This window comes from Barbatula barbatula (genome assembly GCF_947034865.1).
Source record: "Barbatula barbatula genome assembly, chromosome: 10".
NCBI lineage: Eukaryota > Metazoa > Chordata > Actinopteri > Cypriniformes > Nemacheilidae > Barbatula > Barbatula barbatula.
Window position 1 is genome coordinate 17,251,767 of NC_136773.1, and position 17,411 is coordinate 17,269,177.

The window sequence follows — 17,411 nt, forward strand, 5'->3', positions numbered from 1 at the left end:
GACAGAGGTGACCATTTACAACCACATCTAATCCTGCTTTATAGGGGACAACGCAGCACAAATCAGCATAAAAAAACTTAAACTCAGTCAAAATAACTTTCTTGATTATTCTGGTTCTACAGATCATTAACCTATAACTTATAATTACTTCATAAGTGCATCAACATTTTCTTCTGGGTTGTCTACACTGTCAGAACACAGAGCTCTAGAATAAAGGTAATAAATGCTTGATTCTGACTGGCCATTCTCCACTTTCCAAGGTATGTATAAATAATTTCATAAAAAAATATATAAATATACCGTATTAATAAATATAAGATTAATATGATTCATACTGATATCAACACATTTATAGCTATGGTGCAAGAATAACCTCCTAAAAATCCTTGATCCCATATTTTTTTTTCACAAAAGTAAACATATACTGTAGTTCACTGTTATGGAAAGAGACAAAATAATGACTCTCGAACAAGATAATTTAATTCACATTTCAGGAGTAAGGACTGCCAATTTAAAGTGCTTTACATCCATAATATACAAATTTGTGTATGAGAATAAACAACCAACATGGACTTGGAATAAATAAAAGAATACAAAACAATAAATAATTTAGCATCTAATCAAACAAAATGTTCTAACATATCACTAACAAACGAGTATCACAGGATACAGAACAAATATATGCATTGCACATAGCCATTTAATACCAGTGGTTTCAGCCGATGATAATATTTATAGTGAAAGGTAATTTTTTATAATGCAACTTTCTAGAACTTTATATAAATTATACAGTACATACAGTGAGTCTGAAAACACTGTTGTGCAAATGAAAATGACTTCATTACAGTGTAAGAGCTAAAATACTACAGTACACACTTGCTTATTCAATGTCTAAAGGTCGACAGTGTTTTGCAGGGAGAAATGTTTTATTTGACACAGCAGTATTTGCAAAGAACACTCAAGTCTTGAATGGATGATGTGCATCAAGGTGGTAAAAGAGGCGGTTTAAAGGTGCAGGCCCCAGTGCAGTGGCGAGGGCTCAGCATCTTACACGAAAAATGGTGCAGAGCGTCGTGAGCTTCTAGGAAAAAGTGGATGAATAATTTACACAAAAGTTGCATCTGAAAATGTGTTTACTGTGTGTGTTCAATAACTGAATAATACTGAATAACACACTACATTATGGCTGAATCTGGCTCTACTCATGTGTGTAGATGTGAGGAAGGATTTCTCTATACTTCCCGGAGAAATGTTTCAAGTCCTTGAGTTTCCCTAACATTTCTTTGGCTTTACTAGAATCAACACCTTTTAACTTCTGTTGAATAACATACAATAGCGAATCTTTCTTTTATTGTCCAACTCACTGCACAAAGTGTCTGAACAGGAGAGACAAAGGAAATCTCAGGTGTGAATGGTTGCTTTTCTCTTTTTATGTACACATTTGAAAAAAATGATAATTTCTCCAGTATGACATATCTCTTTATGGCTCCCTGAACTCTCTGTGAGTCGCTTTGGATATAAGCTTCTGCTAAATGACTAAATGTAAAAGGCATCCACTTCTGAGGCTTTAAAACCAATTAAACTAAACAACCCTTCTATCTATGAAATCTTTAGACATCAATGAAATGCGCCTATATCAGCGTAGAGTGATATAAAATAATCGTGAGAACGTAGCAAATTCTCTTTTACACCCTAGAAAGGACCAGAGAAGTGTGTGACCAGCTCTGATCAAGCTGATGTTTTAGTGTTATTAAACTGTTACTGGAAGTTGAATGCTCACCTCGAACAATCTGGAGCTGCTGAACCATTTCCTCTCTGTACGAGAGTTCCCTTTTCATTTGGTCTTGAAAACTGTCTAAGAAAATATGAAGTAAATATTGTTAGAAAAACGACATTTTCGGTTGTTACATTCACACTTAATCTCCCATAACAAAATTGGAAAAGCACATTTGTTACAATCTGCTTATAATTACATAAAACATGTTCAATATAATATTTAGTTATTTGCTAAAACAATGTAACTTTTTACAAATTTATGTTAATTATTTTTGTATATTTACTTGTACTGTATATTTAAAATATTTGGAATGAGTGAAAATAAACTAAAACATGCTGTTTGCATTCCATGTTCTGCAGTCAACACTTTTGAGAAACAGCTCTCCTTATCTGACCACAGTGACAAGTCTGAATATAAACACAAACCTTTTAAATTCTGGAACTCACGCTCCAACTTTTTTCTAAGCTCGACTTGCTCCACAAGTTGTTTTTGCAATTCCTCTGTTTAAAACATATAAAAATGTTACAATATGACCTCTCATTCGCACACTAAGCAAATTTATAATAATTATATATTGTTTGCATAGGTAGGCAACAAACTATGTTATCGAAAGGGATATAAACTTTTAAAGAGAATACTCACTGTAAAGGATTATCATTTGTTTAGTGTGAAATATCTAAATATGCCATTATCCTTTATTAGGCTATTTAAATATTTCCTACAGGACAAAATAATAAAAATGTACATTAATCATCCTGTTTAATAGTGAACATAGTATGCCATAGCTTTTTGTTGTGTATGAATCCCTTGATTACCCCTTAAGTAAAACGCCAGATCTTAATATCCATAATATCCTAAATAAATCACTGTTGGAAAGATCTTCATATGCAGAAGATCATGGAAACCAAAGAATATGCAGATACCTGCAACTTAACATAGAGGACAAAGCAGAGACTCGTGCACCCCATCCAAACATTACGTTTTATGGGAATTAAGAGAGCAATAATACAAAATGGAAGGATGAAAACTTTTTCTTGCCCAGTGGAATGCATATTAATATGCTATGTAAAATACCCTGAGGCAGTACAAAATATTACTACTATTTTTATTATAGCCTACAGCTTACCTCTGTAAGTATTTTTTGTTTATTTAGCCTATATTTAATCTAATGTATGGGTTGAAACATAACATATATTCTCTGGGGGGTCTTTATTTTAATTTGAAAAGTGCCAAAAGCCATCTCCTCTTCACAAAAGAGCTATTGCTATTGTGTGTTGAGTGTAAAAAAAGAACAACAAATTATGAGAATAAAATAAATCCAAAAATCAGTAGAAGCGTAAAATACCTTTGGCCATGCTCTCTATGTCTTTCTCAATCGAAGATGCCCTGCTGCTGGCCTCTTTGCGCATCTCTTCCTCATCTGCCAACACAACAAATGCAGTATGAAGAAAGTCAACAGATCGTGTTGAATTAGGCGCAACAGTAAACGGGACACACCATCATTGGATTCTTTCAAGCGCTCTTCAGGGACATTGGCTTGGTCCTGATGAATTTTGGGTTCCATCTCCTCCACTGTAGACGAAGGCTCTTCTTCATGCATGTCTTTCACTAAGCAAGTGAACAACAATTAGAAAAATAGCAAACGGAATATATAAATAAAAACCTAGGCTTCGCGAATAAATAAAAAGCATACCATTCGACGCAATCGGTTCGCGTTGGTAAGTGGCAGTTGATCCAAAATAAGGGGCGCTGATTTGATGCGTGTGCTCGTCTCTTTCACGTGCATACACCTGTAAAAAATAAGACAATTCTTTGCAATTATGCGCAGTTTCAACGATTTTATACGTAAAAACTACCGAGACCCCCGAGACATCAGAACCTTGAGTTGAATAATTATAAAACATCCGCTTTCAATATTTCTATATTTATTGTACATTTTACAACTTAGATTATATATCCAAGTCTATATTTACTCAAACACAAAATAATGAAACCAACAAGACAAAAATGACCACAATCCAGGTGCATCCCCACCTTTAAGATGTTTATACATGTAATTAACAATAATTAACTTAATTAGATAAATAGGAAAAACAAATTGATTACAATTTACTATCATTTTTTCTTAATAGATACAAAATATATACTACGAGAATAAAATTAATTATATTTTAGTGGAGCGGAGATTTTTTTTAATTATTTTATTCTGATTCAATAATTTTTAGCCATACCTATACTTTACTCGGATTTTATCGGATTTAGTGTAAAATTACACTTTATCATTAAAATGTAACACGTTTCTTATCCCGCGTTTGTAAAAAAAAAGAAACGAATCAAATGCGCTTTTACTGCAAAGTCTATGAGTGGTGATGTAGGCTACCTTGTTACGTACCTCAAAGCGCGTTGTGTGTTTATTGCTCTCAAACGGCTTTCCAAGGCTCTCCAATTCAGGCGGTCGAGTTTCACTTGAATTAGTCGTGTGTATATCAGTTATGGTGTGAATTTGGTTATCCTGCTGATCTTGCCCTTTTACCCCCTCACTCTGTGCTATGGACAAAACGGGAGGGCTTCGCCGGTCATCCACAGTCAGCTGCAGACACTCCTCATCTTCGGCTACTTTGTGTGACTCCACATCCACATCCACATCCGGATCGTCCACGCTGTCCACGTCCGGAGATACTGACCTATAACTAGAACTTTCGCTCAAGTAATCTGGTGACACATAACCAGACCGTGGACCAGAATATGGAGCCCTACTGCCATATAGTTTCGCAATACTCTCAACATCTTTAACCACTGGCCTGAACGCGGATACGTAATTTATTTTTCTTGGGGTGGCTGGAATCCCCTCTATTGACCTGCTCTCGTCCCCGGATTTATCCTCATCATTCCGGATAGATTGAGTGCTGGAGCACCGTTCGTTATCAAGTAAACTGTCTTTAGGAGTGCTCGTGCTTCGGTCGCTTTGCTCAGACACGTCCAGTTCACTGTGTCTAGTGAGCAACACGTCAGACGGGGGCTTTGGTTGGGCATGGTGGTAGGTTGGCATGGATAAGCTGCCTGTTGTAGGCCAAAACATCGGGAACGAGGGATAGGCACTGTCCTTGGGGGTGGGCCAGAACACACCTGACAGATTCGTTTTGTTTGTGTCTCCCATCACAACACTATCATCTTTCTTTTGACACAGTCCAAACGCTGGGAAACCATATGGGTGTGGAAAAAGAGGTGGCGGAATTTTCTGGAGCATCCCAAAACTCTTGCTAGGCACCGGAATGACTGGGTAACTGCGGATGCTGCTTGGCACCGTCACGTTCCCCCTGTCATCCTCGCAACGTAAAGTTTTGTGGGGCACCTCAGACTGTTCGCCCTGTGGCTGACCTCTAGGTCCGCGCGTACCAAGTGGGGATGAACGGCCAGAGCCACCGATTGGCAGCGTCCTCTTGCGGCTTCCACCGTTAAACATGGCCTTGACGTCTTCCCAGGCATGAGACACTTCATCCGCTGCGTTTTTATCGCTCAGTTTTAAGTGTCTTCTCCACGAATTGAAGTTTGCAGCGTCGGGTTGTGTGTATTTGGACTCCGGTGTGCGATGAGAGTGAAATATGAACTTATTTGGAGAGAAATACATGTTGCAGAATGAACACTTGATACATTTTGCCCTTGAGCTGTTATACCTGGCTGGAATGAAATTACCCCTGCTCCCCCATGCACATTCATGTGACACGTCAAACGCGAAATTTTCGGGTAATTTAGGGGGGCTGTGCGCGCCAAGGAACGATTTGCAGAGCCTCTCGGCCTCTCGCTTTGTTATCATTCCGCAGCGTCTCGATGAAATGGGCATAGCCCCCGCGCGCCTGAGGATTTCTAACTGGACCGGAGTGCACTGCACACAAGTGATGCCCAGGGCCACGCGCCGGTTGTGGATTTCGTTATAGCTGTAGTTCTTTAAAAGGGTGTTGGATATTTGGGCAAGGCAAAGTCTCTCTTGACCATCTATCACTAGTGAAACGATCGGTATTCCGTATAAAGAAGTCTCACTGACTTGGTTCGGCTTTAGTGGTGGGCCAGAATAAGACTGCAGGTCTTGCTTAGAGTTCGGGGAACAGCTGGAGTCTCTTCCAGCCGGCAGCGGATTTGGGAGAGATTCCATTCCTGGAATTCTGCGAGGAAGGTTACAAAGGTTGCATATAAAACTTATTGATGACCAATATAAAATGATTGTGAATTGTATAAAACAACAAATCAATTGAACATTTTTACCTTACAGATTAGCATAATAAACAAACAAAACAATAAAATATTAGAAATAACGAGGACTATAAACTTGCATTCTAAACGTCTCCCTCTACGAACATTTTTTATAATTAATTAAGTAAGTTAAATAGTTAAACTGGTTTAACAAACGATAATTAAAAATGAAATATTTTGGTATGGTAAATGGAATTTACTATAATAAAACCACGGGTACTTATACCAAAGTTTCCAAAGGCCATTGTATCAGTTTTAAAGAATCCTTATGGAAAAACAATATATCAATATTTTTGTATAAATATCAAAATCTTAACTGGATTGAATTTATTTTTTCTTCATCTAAATTGCTTCCCTGTGGTGCGCATAAGACCTCAATAAAATTGTGCCCTAACTTCAGTTTTAAAATACCCGTTTAATCTGGAAAAAGAAATGTTAGGTCAGATTCCAAGATTTAGGAAATTTATCATTATTATTATTCATTATTATTATAATTATTCCCTTAGCCATGTCAAACAGAATAACAAAAGGTGCAGGAACCGTTATTAAATCTAAATATTGTGTTTATCTGTTGATAAAATACATTTTACAACAATTAACATACAAACCCTATTTATTTTAATTTCAGTTAAACTTCTCTGGATTGAAACAACGAATAGAGCATTCTTCACAAATTGACCACAATCCGATTAAATAATTTTATATATTTATGGTACTCTCTATGTATTATAATATTACGTAAAGGTTCGTGCGCATTTCGCTTATTGATATTAAGTTCGTTCATGACAAAATGATGATTTTGTTTACAATTATCTAATTGGGACGAATGGTGGCTAAAGATGCAGCCGCATCGCTATCCTACGCAGTTCTTCGCCACTGTTTGTCTCTGAGCAGAAAGCCAACAAAAAAACGTAAGAATGCACATTGCAAATACATACGAATCTCACCTTTCAGAAGAATGCGAAGTGCCTGTTATCTTCGGACAAAAACGCGTCTTCGAAACAGTGCGCTTCTTGGGAAAAATGCGTTCTGTTTGCCCTCTATTAGATCGTCCTGGTTATCAGGCGTCTCAGAATCCCGCTGATCCAATATAAAGTGTCCACGGGCGCTTGTTCAGTGTTTTCCTCTCAGGCCTATTAGCGCGTGTTCTCGCATCTCACTCTGTTCTCCCGCGACTAGTGTTGAGGTGCGCGCGGAGGGTGACCACATGCTAGTGCGGACCTCAACGACACAACCACTGAAGACACTCGACAGCGTTCAAGTGACAGCCAAACTAATAGCGAGGCACTCCCACTTAGCGCCAGCATATTTACATTAACTGTTTGCCTTCGGGACCAATGGGGACGACAGTCAGTGCTGTCATTGAGGCCCGGAGACGTTTAAAGTTCACCACGTGATCTTTTAACACACGAAAGTGATTGCTTGTCTGCCAATGTGTGCGGAAGCCTGTGTGGCATTTAGAAAGAGTTTAGATTACCGTGTAGTGTGTGCTCTATGTAGGATGCGGACTGTTTAGGCTAATGTGAAAGTTCGACTTGGGAATTATTGAGGTGCTTTCGGAGGAAACGGGTATGTGTTGATGCTAGTCTGTAATAAAATAAAGAATTTGCTTAAATGGTTTTTCAGATCTCGTACCTAATTGGTTAAATGGTGAGCTATTTATACCTTCTGATCACAGATTATCTAAGACACATTGCAAGATAAACAAGCACAACGTTCAGTTTAGGTTAAGGTGCATATAAATGAAATAAAGCTGTTGTTTACAACACGCAAACCAAGACCACTGCAGCGAGCTCGTGCATATGTCTGAATGGACCATTATGTCACCGCCTATATCCACAGACACTGATGTGTTTGTCTTGTGAAATGTATTCCGGAAACCAAATGTCTTTAAGTACAGGTCGTAAGTTATTTTGTAATGTGGATAATTCCTCGTTTATTTGTTTTGCATATGGACATTTTATATGAGAATAATCAGAAACGTTATCTTATAGAGTGAATAAACAAAGGCGAATAAAGAAAATTGCCTCGAGCTTTTTCCTCTATATTCAGTGTCTGTTTAAAAATAAACTATAGCAGGCTACTACTGTTATTGAAATTGCATGGCGCCGGTGGAATTATACGCTAAGGAAATAATGTCTCCGGGGGCTATTTGGATCGGTCTGGGTTAGGGGTGTGCTGTTGCTCGCATGTGCTCAAGTTCCCACGGGTTAATTTAACTTTTAGGAGCAATTATTCGTTTCGAACAATAAAGGTGTTCCAATGCCCTAAAACCGTTAAAAGTGTGTATGTTTTGGTTATATCAGATAAAGCGCGAAAGTCAAGTGTATAGAGTGTGGGATATGCAGGAGCCAATACATTTACCCTATCATAGTAGCCTAAACAAAACCTTAATTTATCGCGTCTATAAGAAAGTTATATATGTATATATAATTTAGTTTAGATTAAACTATTAAGCAGTTTAACTGATAGTCTCCAGAATGCTTGTGATCTGAAACGAGCACTTTTTGCAATATTGATGGCGGAGGGAGGACCATGGGGAGGGAGTTCGGAGTAATACAACCCAACCCAGTGCTATTGACTTTCACATGCAAGAGACTTTCTTTCTCGCCAACAATAATTACCATTTTGGACTGTAATTATTCAATTATTTTAAATTATTCAGGGACCGAAATGAATGGCATATTGTTATCCATTATTTCGGACTCGTATCCGTCATGGTTAGATTCGGGAAGGTGCGGAAACCGGACACCTCGCAAGATATTTAATTTAGCCCTTTTGTTAGTCTTTAAGAAATTTGAGACTTCATTCTGAACAAAACATTTAATAATATTCCAGAACACCTGGAAAACAGATGATAAATTAACTTCATATTTTGATGGCAATTCATTCATTGAATAACATTATAATATTAATAATATCCCTAAAACAAGTGGGCCTATTAATGAACTATCACAGCATGTCAGTTTTAAAAGTAAAAAAATAACTGGCTCATTGTAAAATTGCTGTTTTATTACATCTTACAATGCAACGAAAGTGTCAAAATTAATGCTGTAGACTGTTTAGAAATGGTAAGCAAACTCAGACCAGGACCCATCTGAAGAATTTTACTGACACAAAAGAAATCACTTTTGCTCAATTAGGGGACATCCCGGCATTTCAAGATATTAAGCATAAGAAAGGGTTAAAATAAAATTCAATATGTTTTAGCAACATTACTAAATAGGTAATACAAATAAAATTTACGTTTTTTAAACGTAAAAAATACTAACCTATAGTAAAGCGTCTCCACACAAAGCTACTATTAATATCAAACATATTGCGTTTTCCTCAAAATTTCTATTTAAAGACATTATCCTGCATTATAATAATCTAATTAATCACAATGGTCAAAAATTAATTTACGAAATGTACTATTTTAAATTAAACCAATGCACTCTGATTCCAAATAAATGATAATTTTATCGAATTTCCTGGAGTTATATGTTAATAGCCACATTGATGTGTTGTGCACTAAAAGCCTCTATCTTGCCGAACTTATAATTTACATTAATAGGGTTTTTCTAGAACGTCTGAACAAAACTGTGAATGGACATTTATAGGAATGACATATAAAAAAGAATCCGTAATGCCCAGGTAAAAAGAGGCCTGAGCAAACGCAATATTTCAAGGTTAATTACTATTGGATTGCACGTGCTATGTCATATTGACAGATTAGAACAAGACCATCGGAGAAAGCGTGTCGTGTCGTTTTAAAGCGTAAGGGAGGTTCCACTGACCCCTTATTCATTCTTGATAGACAGCTCATTTAGACATGCTAATGGCCTGCGGGGTAAAGGTAGAGACAGTGTAACTTTCTTTAAAAGTTACAAGCCAAACATGTAAATATGAGCAATAGCCTATAAGATAACCACTTAAAATGAAGCCCGCTGCTAAGGCGAAGAGTAAACACTCTAGAGGTAGGCTACCAGCATAAAACCATGACCCCAATAAATTTAATTTTAGCGACAAATCAATCCTCTTCTCTCTTATCGATCCCCACTTGCTCGCACTTGGCCCGCGTTTGAATGCCTTTTTTGTTTCACTTGGAAATAGCATTTCGATTAGATCCTTTATTAAGGGTGGATTGCTCCAAAAGGATTGGTGTGGCCAGAAAATTAAACGGTGACATTTTAATTACTGGACATTGAAATAGGCGTCGGGGTAATAGTTGAGGACTGGCACACGGTGTCAACTCAGGCGAACTAAAATGTAAAAGATGCACAGCGGTCTGCGCAATAAACAGAAAAACGAAAACGGCTCCACTATGAATGAGCCAGCAAAAAGACAGTGAATGAATCAGACAAGTTAAACAAAGTGTAAATCTGAAACATGTGGGGCTTATATAAGAGTTCATAAAAATGAGTGGAACATTGTAGAAACTGCTGGCAGCTGCGCTGTTGTTAAAGTTCTCTATTGATACCGGTCCTCTAACAAATAGGTTTGTGCTGCTCTGGGTCTTTCCTCAGTTGTGTCTATAAGGGTCACAATAGGGTCATCTGATGATGTAGTCAGATGACCATTTGTGACTGGCAGCTGCGGTAATTTTAGTTGTCAACTCAGAAAATTAGGTACACAACAAACTAGGCCTTTAAAACGAACTTGTCACTCTTGGTTCCCTTGGCACAGGGTCACTGTGCTCGGACTCCACAACAAGATTTAAAATTGCAGAAAGAAAAGCGTTGAAAGTAATTGATTGATTTCCCCATTTGATGTTAAAAACAATGATTAAAATAGAAACATACAAAAAATGGTTCTAAGAATTGGTTCTAAGACCAAATAATTACATTACAATTTATTTGCAAACATGAAACTTGTTTCACAAAAGGTTCTTTGTAGTGGATAAGGGTGTTTTAGAAAAAGAAAGAAATACAATGGTTATTTTGGGTAACCTTTGGGTGGGCCTAAATGTTTTTATGGCCATCCAAAAATGGTGTTTCGATGGCATTGCCATGAAAAACCTTTCGTAGCACCTTTTCTGTTCCTCCAAGTCTGAACAATTTTCAAACAAACAAACAAACAATAAAACGAGTCTGAGAACAGCTTCCAAGTCCATCCTACATTGTTTTATGATGACAGCAAGAAGAGAAACGTATTAAGAGATAAAACAGGAGGGTCATTACGTGATCATGCTTACCTTTACAAGACGGAAAGGAAAGAAAAACTCATTTAAGTATTCCTACATTAATCACAGGCTGCACATCAAACTGTGATAATCACCTGAACACTCCATTAAAATAAAACTGCCAGCCCTAGGGAAATCTCACCTTACTCTTTAATTGTTTTGAGGCTTTGATCGGCTTTTTAATCCAAGATTAATTTATGCATTTTTAAATAACTCTACATATGATTAATAAGCTTGAAAATTAAAAGGAGTCTAAAGCAATTATAACAAGTGGTTGGTCATCACCTCATTAGACGGTGTTGGGAGATGCAGTGTGTGTGTGTGTGTGTGTGTGTGTGTGTAGCAGAAAAAGTGTGTGTGTGTGTCTGCAAGAGAGAAGCACACAGATTTACATAAGACCGTCCACAGTAACAGAAAGATAAACTATGCTGCAATCTGTTTATTGATGTGCATGGCTACATGGAGTTATTATGTGACTTATATGAGTTATGCACTCTATAAAAAAGCACCAGCAGTGCTAGGTGGGGAAACAGGAGAGACTAGATTGGCAGAATGAGAGTGGTAGCTAAAAGGGTCAGTATAATAATGGGGACTTTACAGATTTACATACTAATAGTTTTATTCCCATGAAAGTAAAACACAGCTCAGAGCTCCCAGACTGCATAACACAGCCAATTTCAGTTCCACATTGCTGGCTGTGTTATTTTGGGAGTCGAGTCTCTTTTTAACTAATTGTGATGTAGCACAGTGGTTTTTTTAAGTGTGGATTTACACCATACTAACGCCACAGCTGGTCAAGGTCAAACAAGAGACCAGGAGAGCTTCAACTTCAACAGCAAATGTCTCAGCTTGGGCCAAGTGCCAAGCCAAAAGAACATAGCAGAAGATGTAAGGGAAATCTCAAGAGTCGAAAGAGAGAGAGTAAAAGCACTGGATTCCTCAACCTGCTAATGTGTAAACAAGACATCACTCATCTCTTACCCCGATGCTCATCTTACGCAATCTAATTCTGTCCGGACTCACCTATCTGCTGCACAGCATAACACTTTGTCTCACACCTGCTGTTTGTTATAAAACATGTCACTTTATCTTACTACAGGAGGGCTTTGTGTTCAAAACATGCCTGCTTATATAAAGCATGTGTATAGCATGTATTTATCGCCGGAGCATCATAAATCTTCACAGTTGAATTTATTTTCAAAGGTATGTCATGCATAGAAACTGTAGATATTATAGAGGTTATCTGCCATGTGCGTATGTGTCCGCAACAGCCAAGAGCACAAGGAGCCTTTTGTCACAAGTAGGGCCTCATCTGTCGCCGTGGAGACCTGCTCTCAGGAGAGAAGATGGGAACAAAGGTGCTAAAAGGCAGTGTGACGGTGAGGCCATCCCGAAGCCTTTCACGCACAAACACAGCTGTCAATCATTCTTCGAGCGCACACACAAACGACCACAGGAACACGCTAAGAGTCCGTACTCTTTAATGCAACTTGAAAACGTCTCTGAGTAGTTGTAAAATCAAACTGGATATTCTGAAAGAGTAGCAAGACCTTATTGCGAACGATTTTCGAAGACCACAGATACACATGCTGAATATTATACCAAAAAGAGCCCCACCTCAGCGTGTTAGCCAATAGTGCCAATCACCGAATGAGCCCCAGCCAGTGATAATGGGAATTATAGTAATGAAATCCGGCGCCTGAGCCTGTGCAATGCCCGGGGCGCTGGTATACTATAGCAGAGCATTACCATAAAGATGCGACTTGCTTGTTTTGTAGGGTCTATCAGAGGGGTAGTCCACAGAGATAATAACTATTAGTAAATGGACAGTTCTTTGCTGGATTCCAGCTGTGGAGGATGCATTTCCATACAGATGGAAAGGCTCTTGAGGGCTTATAAGTATGCAGAAGAGAGCAACCGCGTGGGGTGACGCCATCGGCTATCCTTACCGAGTCCAGGACACTGTCTCATCTACTCTTCCTCCTCATCATCAACTGTCCCTGCAGGAGTTGCACTGAATTAACTCCTAGTATTAAAGTTCTATGTTGGGAGAGGTCGAGCTTAATCTTCAGATGGTCTTCAGGTGGGATGTGAATGTTTTCTGCATTAGAAAAAAACAAAGAATAATATGGGAGTAGAGATACATGACTTAGCAAACACTTTGTAAAAAGCGAGTATACAACAAATGATAAAATAAACACAGAGGCTGTGGTTCATAAGGGGGAACTAAAATGTTCAGTGTTTATGTACATACAACAGACAACTCTATCAAGATGGAAGTTTAGGGACTGTGCAACAGTGGACTTTCAATGAGAAAGGTACAAGTAAAGTCACCTTTTTCAACTGTTTAAAGTTAGATTTGGTATTTCATCTGGAATCCACTTTAAATGTTTATAAGATTATCACTATTGAAACACTTAAAAGGACGGTTCACCCAAAAATGGAAATTCTGTCAGGAATTACTCACCTGTATAAATTTATATGTTTGGTTGAACACAGAGAAAGATATTTGGACGAATTCTTGTAAGTTGTAGCCAAACAGTTCTTGGACCTCATTGACCACCAATAGTAGTAAAAATTAGTCAAAAGTGCCCCAGAACTGTTTGCTTTCATACGTTCTTCAAAATATCTTCTTTTGTGTTTAACAGAACAAAGAAATATAGTATACTAGTAATATATAGTAATTTGTCCTACTATGGAGTCAATGGGGTCCATGTTTGGTTACAAGCATTCTACCCAATTATCTTTGTGTTCATCAGAACAAAGAAATGTATACAGATTTGGAACAACCTGTAAATGATGACAGAATTTTTATTTTGTGGTGAAATATATTAAAGGCATTGCCCTCTCAGATTTTTATATAATTTACATGATTCAGGGGACTTTGTAACTGTCCCATAAGTATAGCCTATACTTGTAATCGATACAAAATTGTTCATGAATAGGATATGTACAGATTTTTTTTAATCCGTGACCTTAAAAAGAAAGGTGTGATATCAGTAAGAGAAAGAGAGTATAGGGTATATAGCCTGTTAGCATTAGATTAATATGCATGTGAAGGGTCTGGACTATAAATAGCTATGGAGAGATGGGTATTGGTCCTCTAATGACCAGGCTAATGTCATAGTTAAGGTAACTTGTTTGTGTAAATAAGGCCAGCATTCTACAAACAGCATCTGTTCCACAGGCCAACCAACACACAGACGATGACCTTCTCTGGTTTCTCACATTCCCTAGATGTCTGAGGTGTTGTCGACACACACACACACACACACATTATAGAATCATGAACGTTGAACATATCACTAACTACATTGAACAGTTTTGACTTCCGTTGTATTAACATGAGACCACTGTGATGTTTCTTAAAATGTTTTTTGAAGAATAAAAAATGAAGCAATGATTATGGTCAAAAGTCCATATGACCATATTCCAGAAAGGCTATTAAAGACATATGCACTCAGTAAATGCACTCAGGCTGTGTTGATGCTGAGTAATTAAAAGCAAAGACTTGATCTGAGGTCACCGCCATAACCCTAGAGTCAACAACAGCAGCCCTTTCAATTCAAAGTAAATTACACCCACCAAAAGAACTGTTCACTTTGATACGTTGTAGCGAATAAGGCAAGAACTCACCCGTGACATCAATCGCATTCGCATTACGTACCAAAACAGTCCGGGAACATAGCAACAATCACAACAACAGCAACGAAACACTGGGGCAATAAGTGCAAGCTATCAAGCCTTACACACAATCTAATTGAAGCTCATGGAAACACCTTGTGGCTGCTTTGTGCCCAGTAACCTGCCATAATGCATTCGGCCATTTAAATTAACTCCAGTTTTTTTAGGTGAGGGGGTGGCAGAGCTACGGCTGCTCAGATGAGCAATGTATCATTATCCAGAGTTCTGCATCCCCTCCTAACTGCAGCACCGCAGGCTGGGCAGCCTTGCGTGAGCTCCATCTACTGAGCCAGGCAATCTGGCCAGCAGACATGCATGTATTCATAATGGCAGCAGCTTTTGATGTAGCTGAGAGAAAGAGAGAGAGGAGGGATAAAAGCCTCTTTTGGAGGACACTAATGCTCATCATTACTAAATGCTACATGCAGAACAGCTCATCCCACCCACAGAATGTGACTAGTAAATACAGCCATTCAATTGAATTTAGAGCAAAAACGGTTGAGTGGTAATTACCGTGTAAGACTGTTAAGTGCAAGACACTTGTTTCTTCATCTTTTCTGTCCATATCATCACAAAGAGATGTGGATGAACACAGGGACATCAGCGGTCCTAAATGACCCCTCCGTAAACTCCGCCCTCCCTCGGTTACTTGGTTATTTTTTCTGAACGTCCCACAGGAATGAATTACGGGTTCCCATGAACAACAGTGAATTGTGCTCACGAAGTGGCACAGATTGAGTAGATGGTGCTCTTACTTTGTCTGGAATGAAGTGTGACGATTATCTGCAGGTTTTCCGTAAAGAAATTACAGTGTGATGCAAATTTTGAAAATGTGAATCAGAATGAAACCAAACGCTTATCTGTCAACAAGAAGTACAAATATTTTTTACTGTAAGTGCACGGAACTGTTTCTAACATATTACTCGTCATGTTGTTTAAAGTACTTCGTTGATCCCATTGACCTGAATCAATATGTTAAAAATAGCATCAATAACATAAGCTACCTTAGTGCAAACATATAGGTGTCTTTTCTGATATTATACATAATTTACAGTATAATTTAATTCACAGTATGGATTTATAAAGATTTGGGGTCACTAGTACTCTAGCAAATTGTATCATATTTTTTCAAACATTAAACTTAATAGCTTGTCTGATGTATGGCAGATGGAGACACGCGCTTTCCTCTGACACACGTGCATGGCCCGAAGTTAACTTTTGTTCGTTTATCGATCTGGCTAGTGGCTATTAATATAACTATTAAGACTTCAATTTTGTATCTATATTTATTTATATTAACACTTTATTGGATAATAATTGTATTAAATAAACAATGTTGAATTTTATTGTATGTTAATTGTAGTAAATAAACAATTAGTTGAATGGGTCGTGTAACTTTGTCGCATTTAAGTTTAGCCAAGTAAAGATTCTTCTACTGATAACCCAAAATAATACTGGCTAGACATACTTTTAACTTGCACGCTAATGTTATTTACTTGTTATTTATTTGGCTTGTTTTCAGAAATAATCTATAGGGACTGTGTTATTTGCGGATGTGCACCTGAAGTTACGTTTGGGCCACAAAAGCGTGCATGCACAGTAAGGTTTGTTTATGTTGTTTCTTTGAAATGTCTATTGAAGTAGGATTGGTCAGTACCACTTTTAGGGCGGGGCTTAGCAAACCGTCACTTGTAACGTCTGCCAAACAATGCTAAAGAGTTCATCGCACTTGACTTCTCTGTTCCTCTTTTGCTTTGGCTCTTGTCTCTCCCTTGCCTTTTACTGTCTTGGTGCCAAAGTGAATAAACTGAACAGGATTACTGAACAGTGGGATTTAGAGGCTTTTCACCCTCAGTGGAACAGAGAGTTTTAATTCAGTCCAGACCCATATTAGGCTGCTGGTCAGCTGAATATAGATGCTGAAATAGGTGTTCTCTAGCCAAGGGGGAAAGTGAGAGCTGGCTGATTTTGAATGATGCCTTTGCGGTCTGAGTAATGAACAGGTCAGAGGAGGTCAACCCATTACAACTGCAGCTACTTAATTATTAATTACACACTTCTATGAAGCAAAGGACAACTTCAGTATGTTATGCGTGCGTGTGTGAAACACACCCGTGTGCGTATCACATCAATTTATTTGAAAAGCGCTTTCGTACCCCACCGTCTATTGTTTTAACGCAATGCGTTTCAAAGCAGTGTGCGCCAACCAATAAACGCATTCTTGCACAGTTTCTTAGCATTTCTCATAATCTTCTATTTCTTAGCATTTCTTTCTTACTGTATGATTGAGGTGCAGAGAAACGCACTGTAGAAATGTTCAACTAGAACTACGTAAAGTCAGATTTAAGATTTAACTTAATAATTACACATGGTGACAGAACACCACACTTGGCTCACACAGTTACTGTATGCAATTAAAATATTATTCATTACCTTTTAAATACAACACTGGTGCTGAAATCCCATTAAATTTGGGATAATTGAGTGTGTTTAATTATCAGCTGTGGCATGAAGTTAGTTTAGGAGAAAGTCAGAGAG

At 38.0% G+C, this 17,411-nt stretch overlaps 1 protein-coding gene across 1 annotated transcript; it reads right to left on the reverse strand.

Annotated features, from left to right (window-relative positions):
• Window positions 1-983: 983 nt before the first annotated feature.
• Window positions 984-5,927, reverse strand: skor1b (SKI family transcriptional corepressor 1b; the record flags this gene model as incomplete). The annotated part of the gene is given in 9 exon segments (XM_079465496.1): window positions 984-1,081; window positions 1,306-1,330; window positions 1,333-1,376; window positions 1,781-1,851; window positions 2,199-2,277; window positions 3,123-3,197; window positions 3,275-3,385; window positions 3,471-3,567; window positions 4,170-5,927. Coding segments are annotated over 9 exon segments (2,358 nt in total).
• Window positions 5,928-17,411: the final 11,484 nt, after the last annotated feature.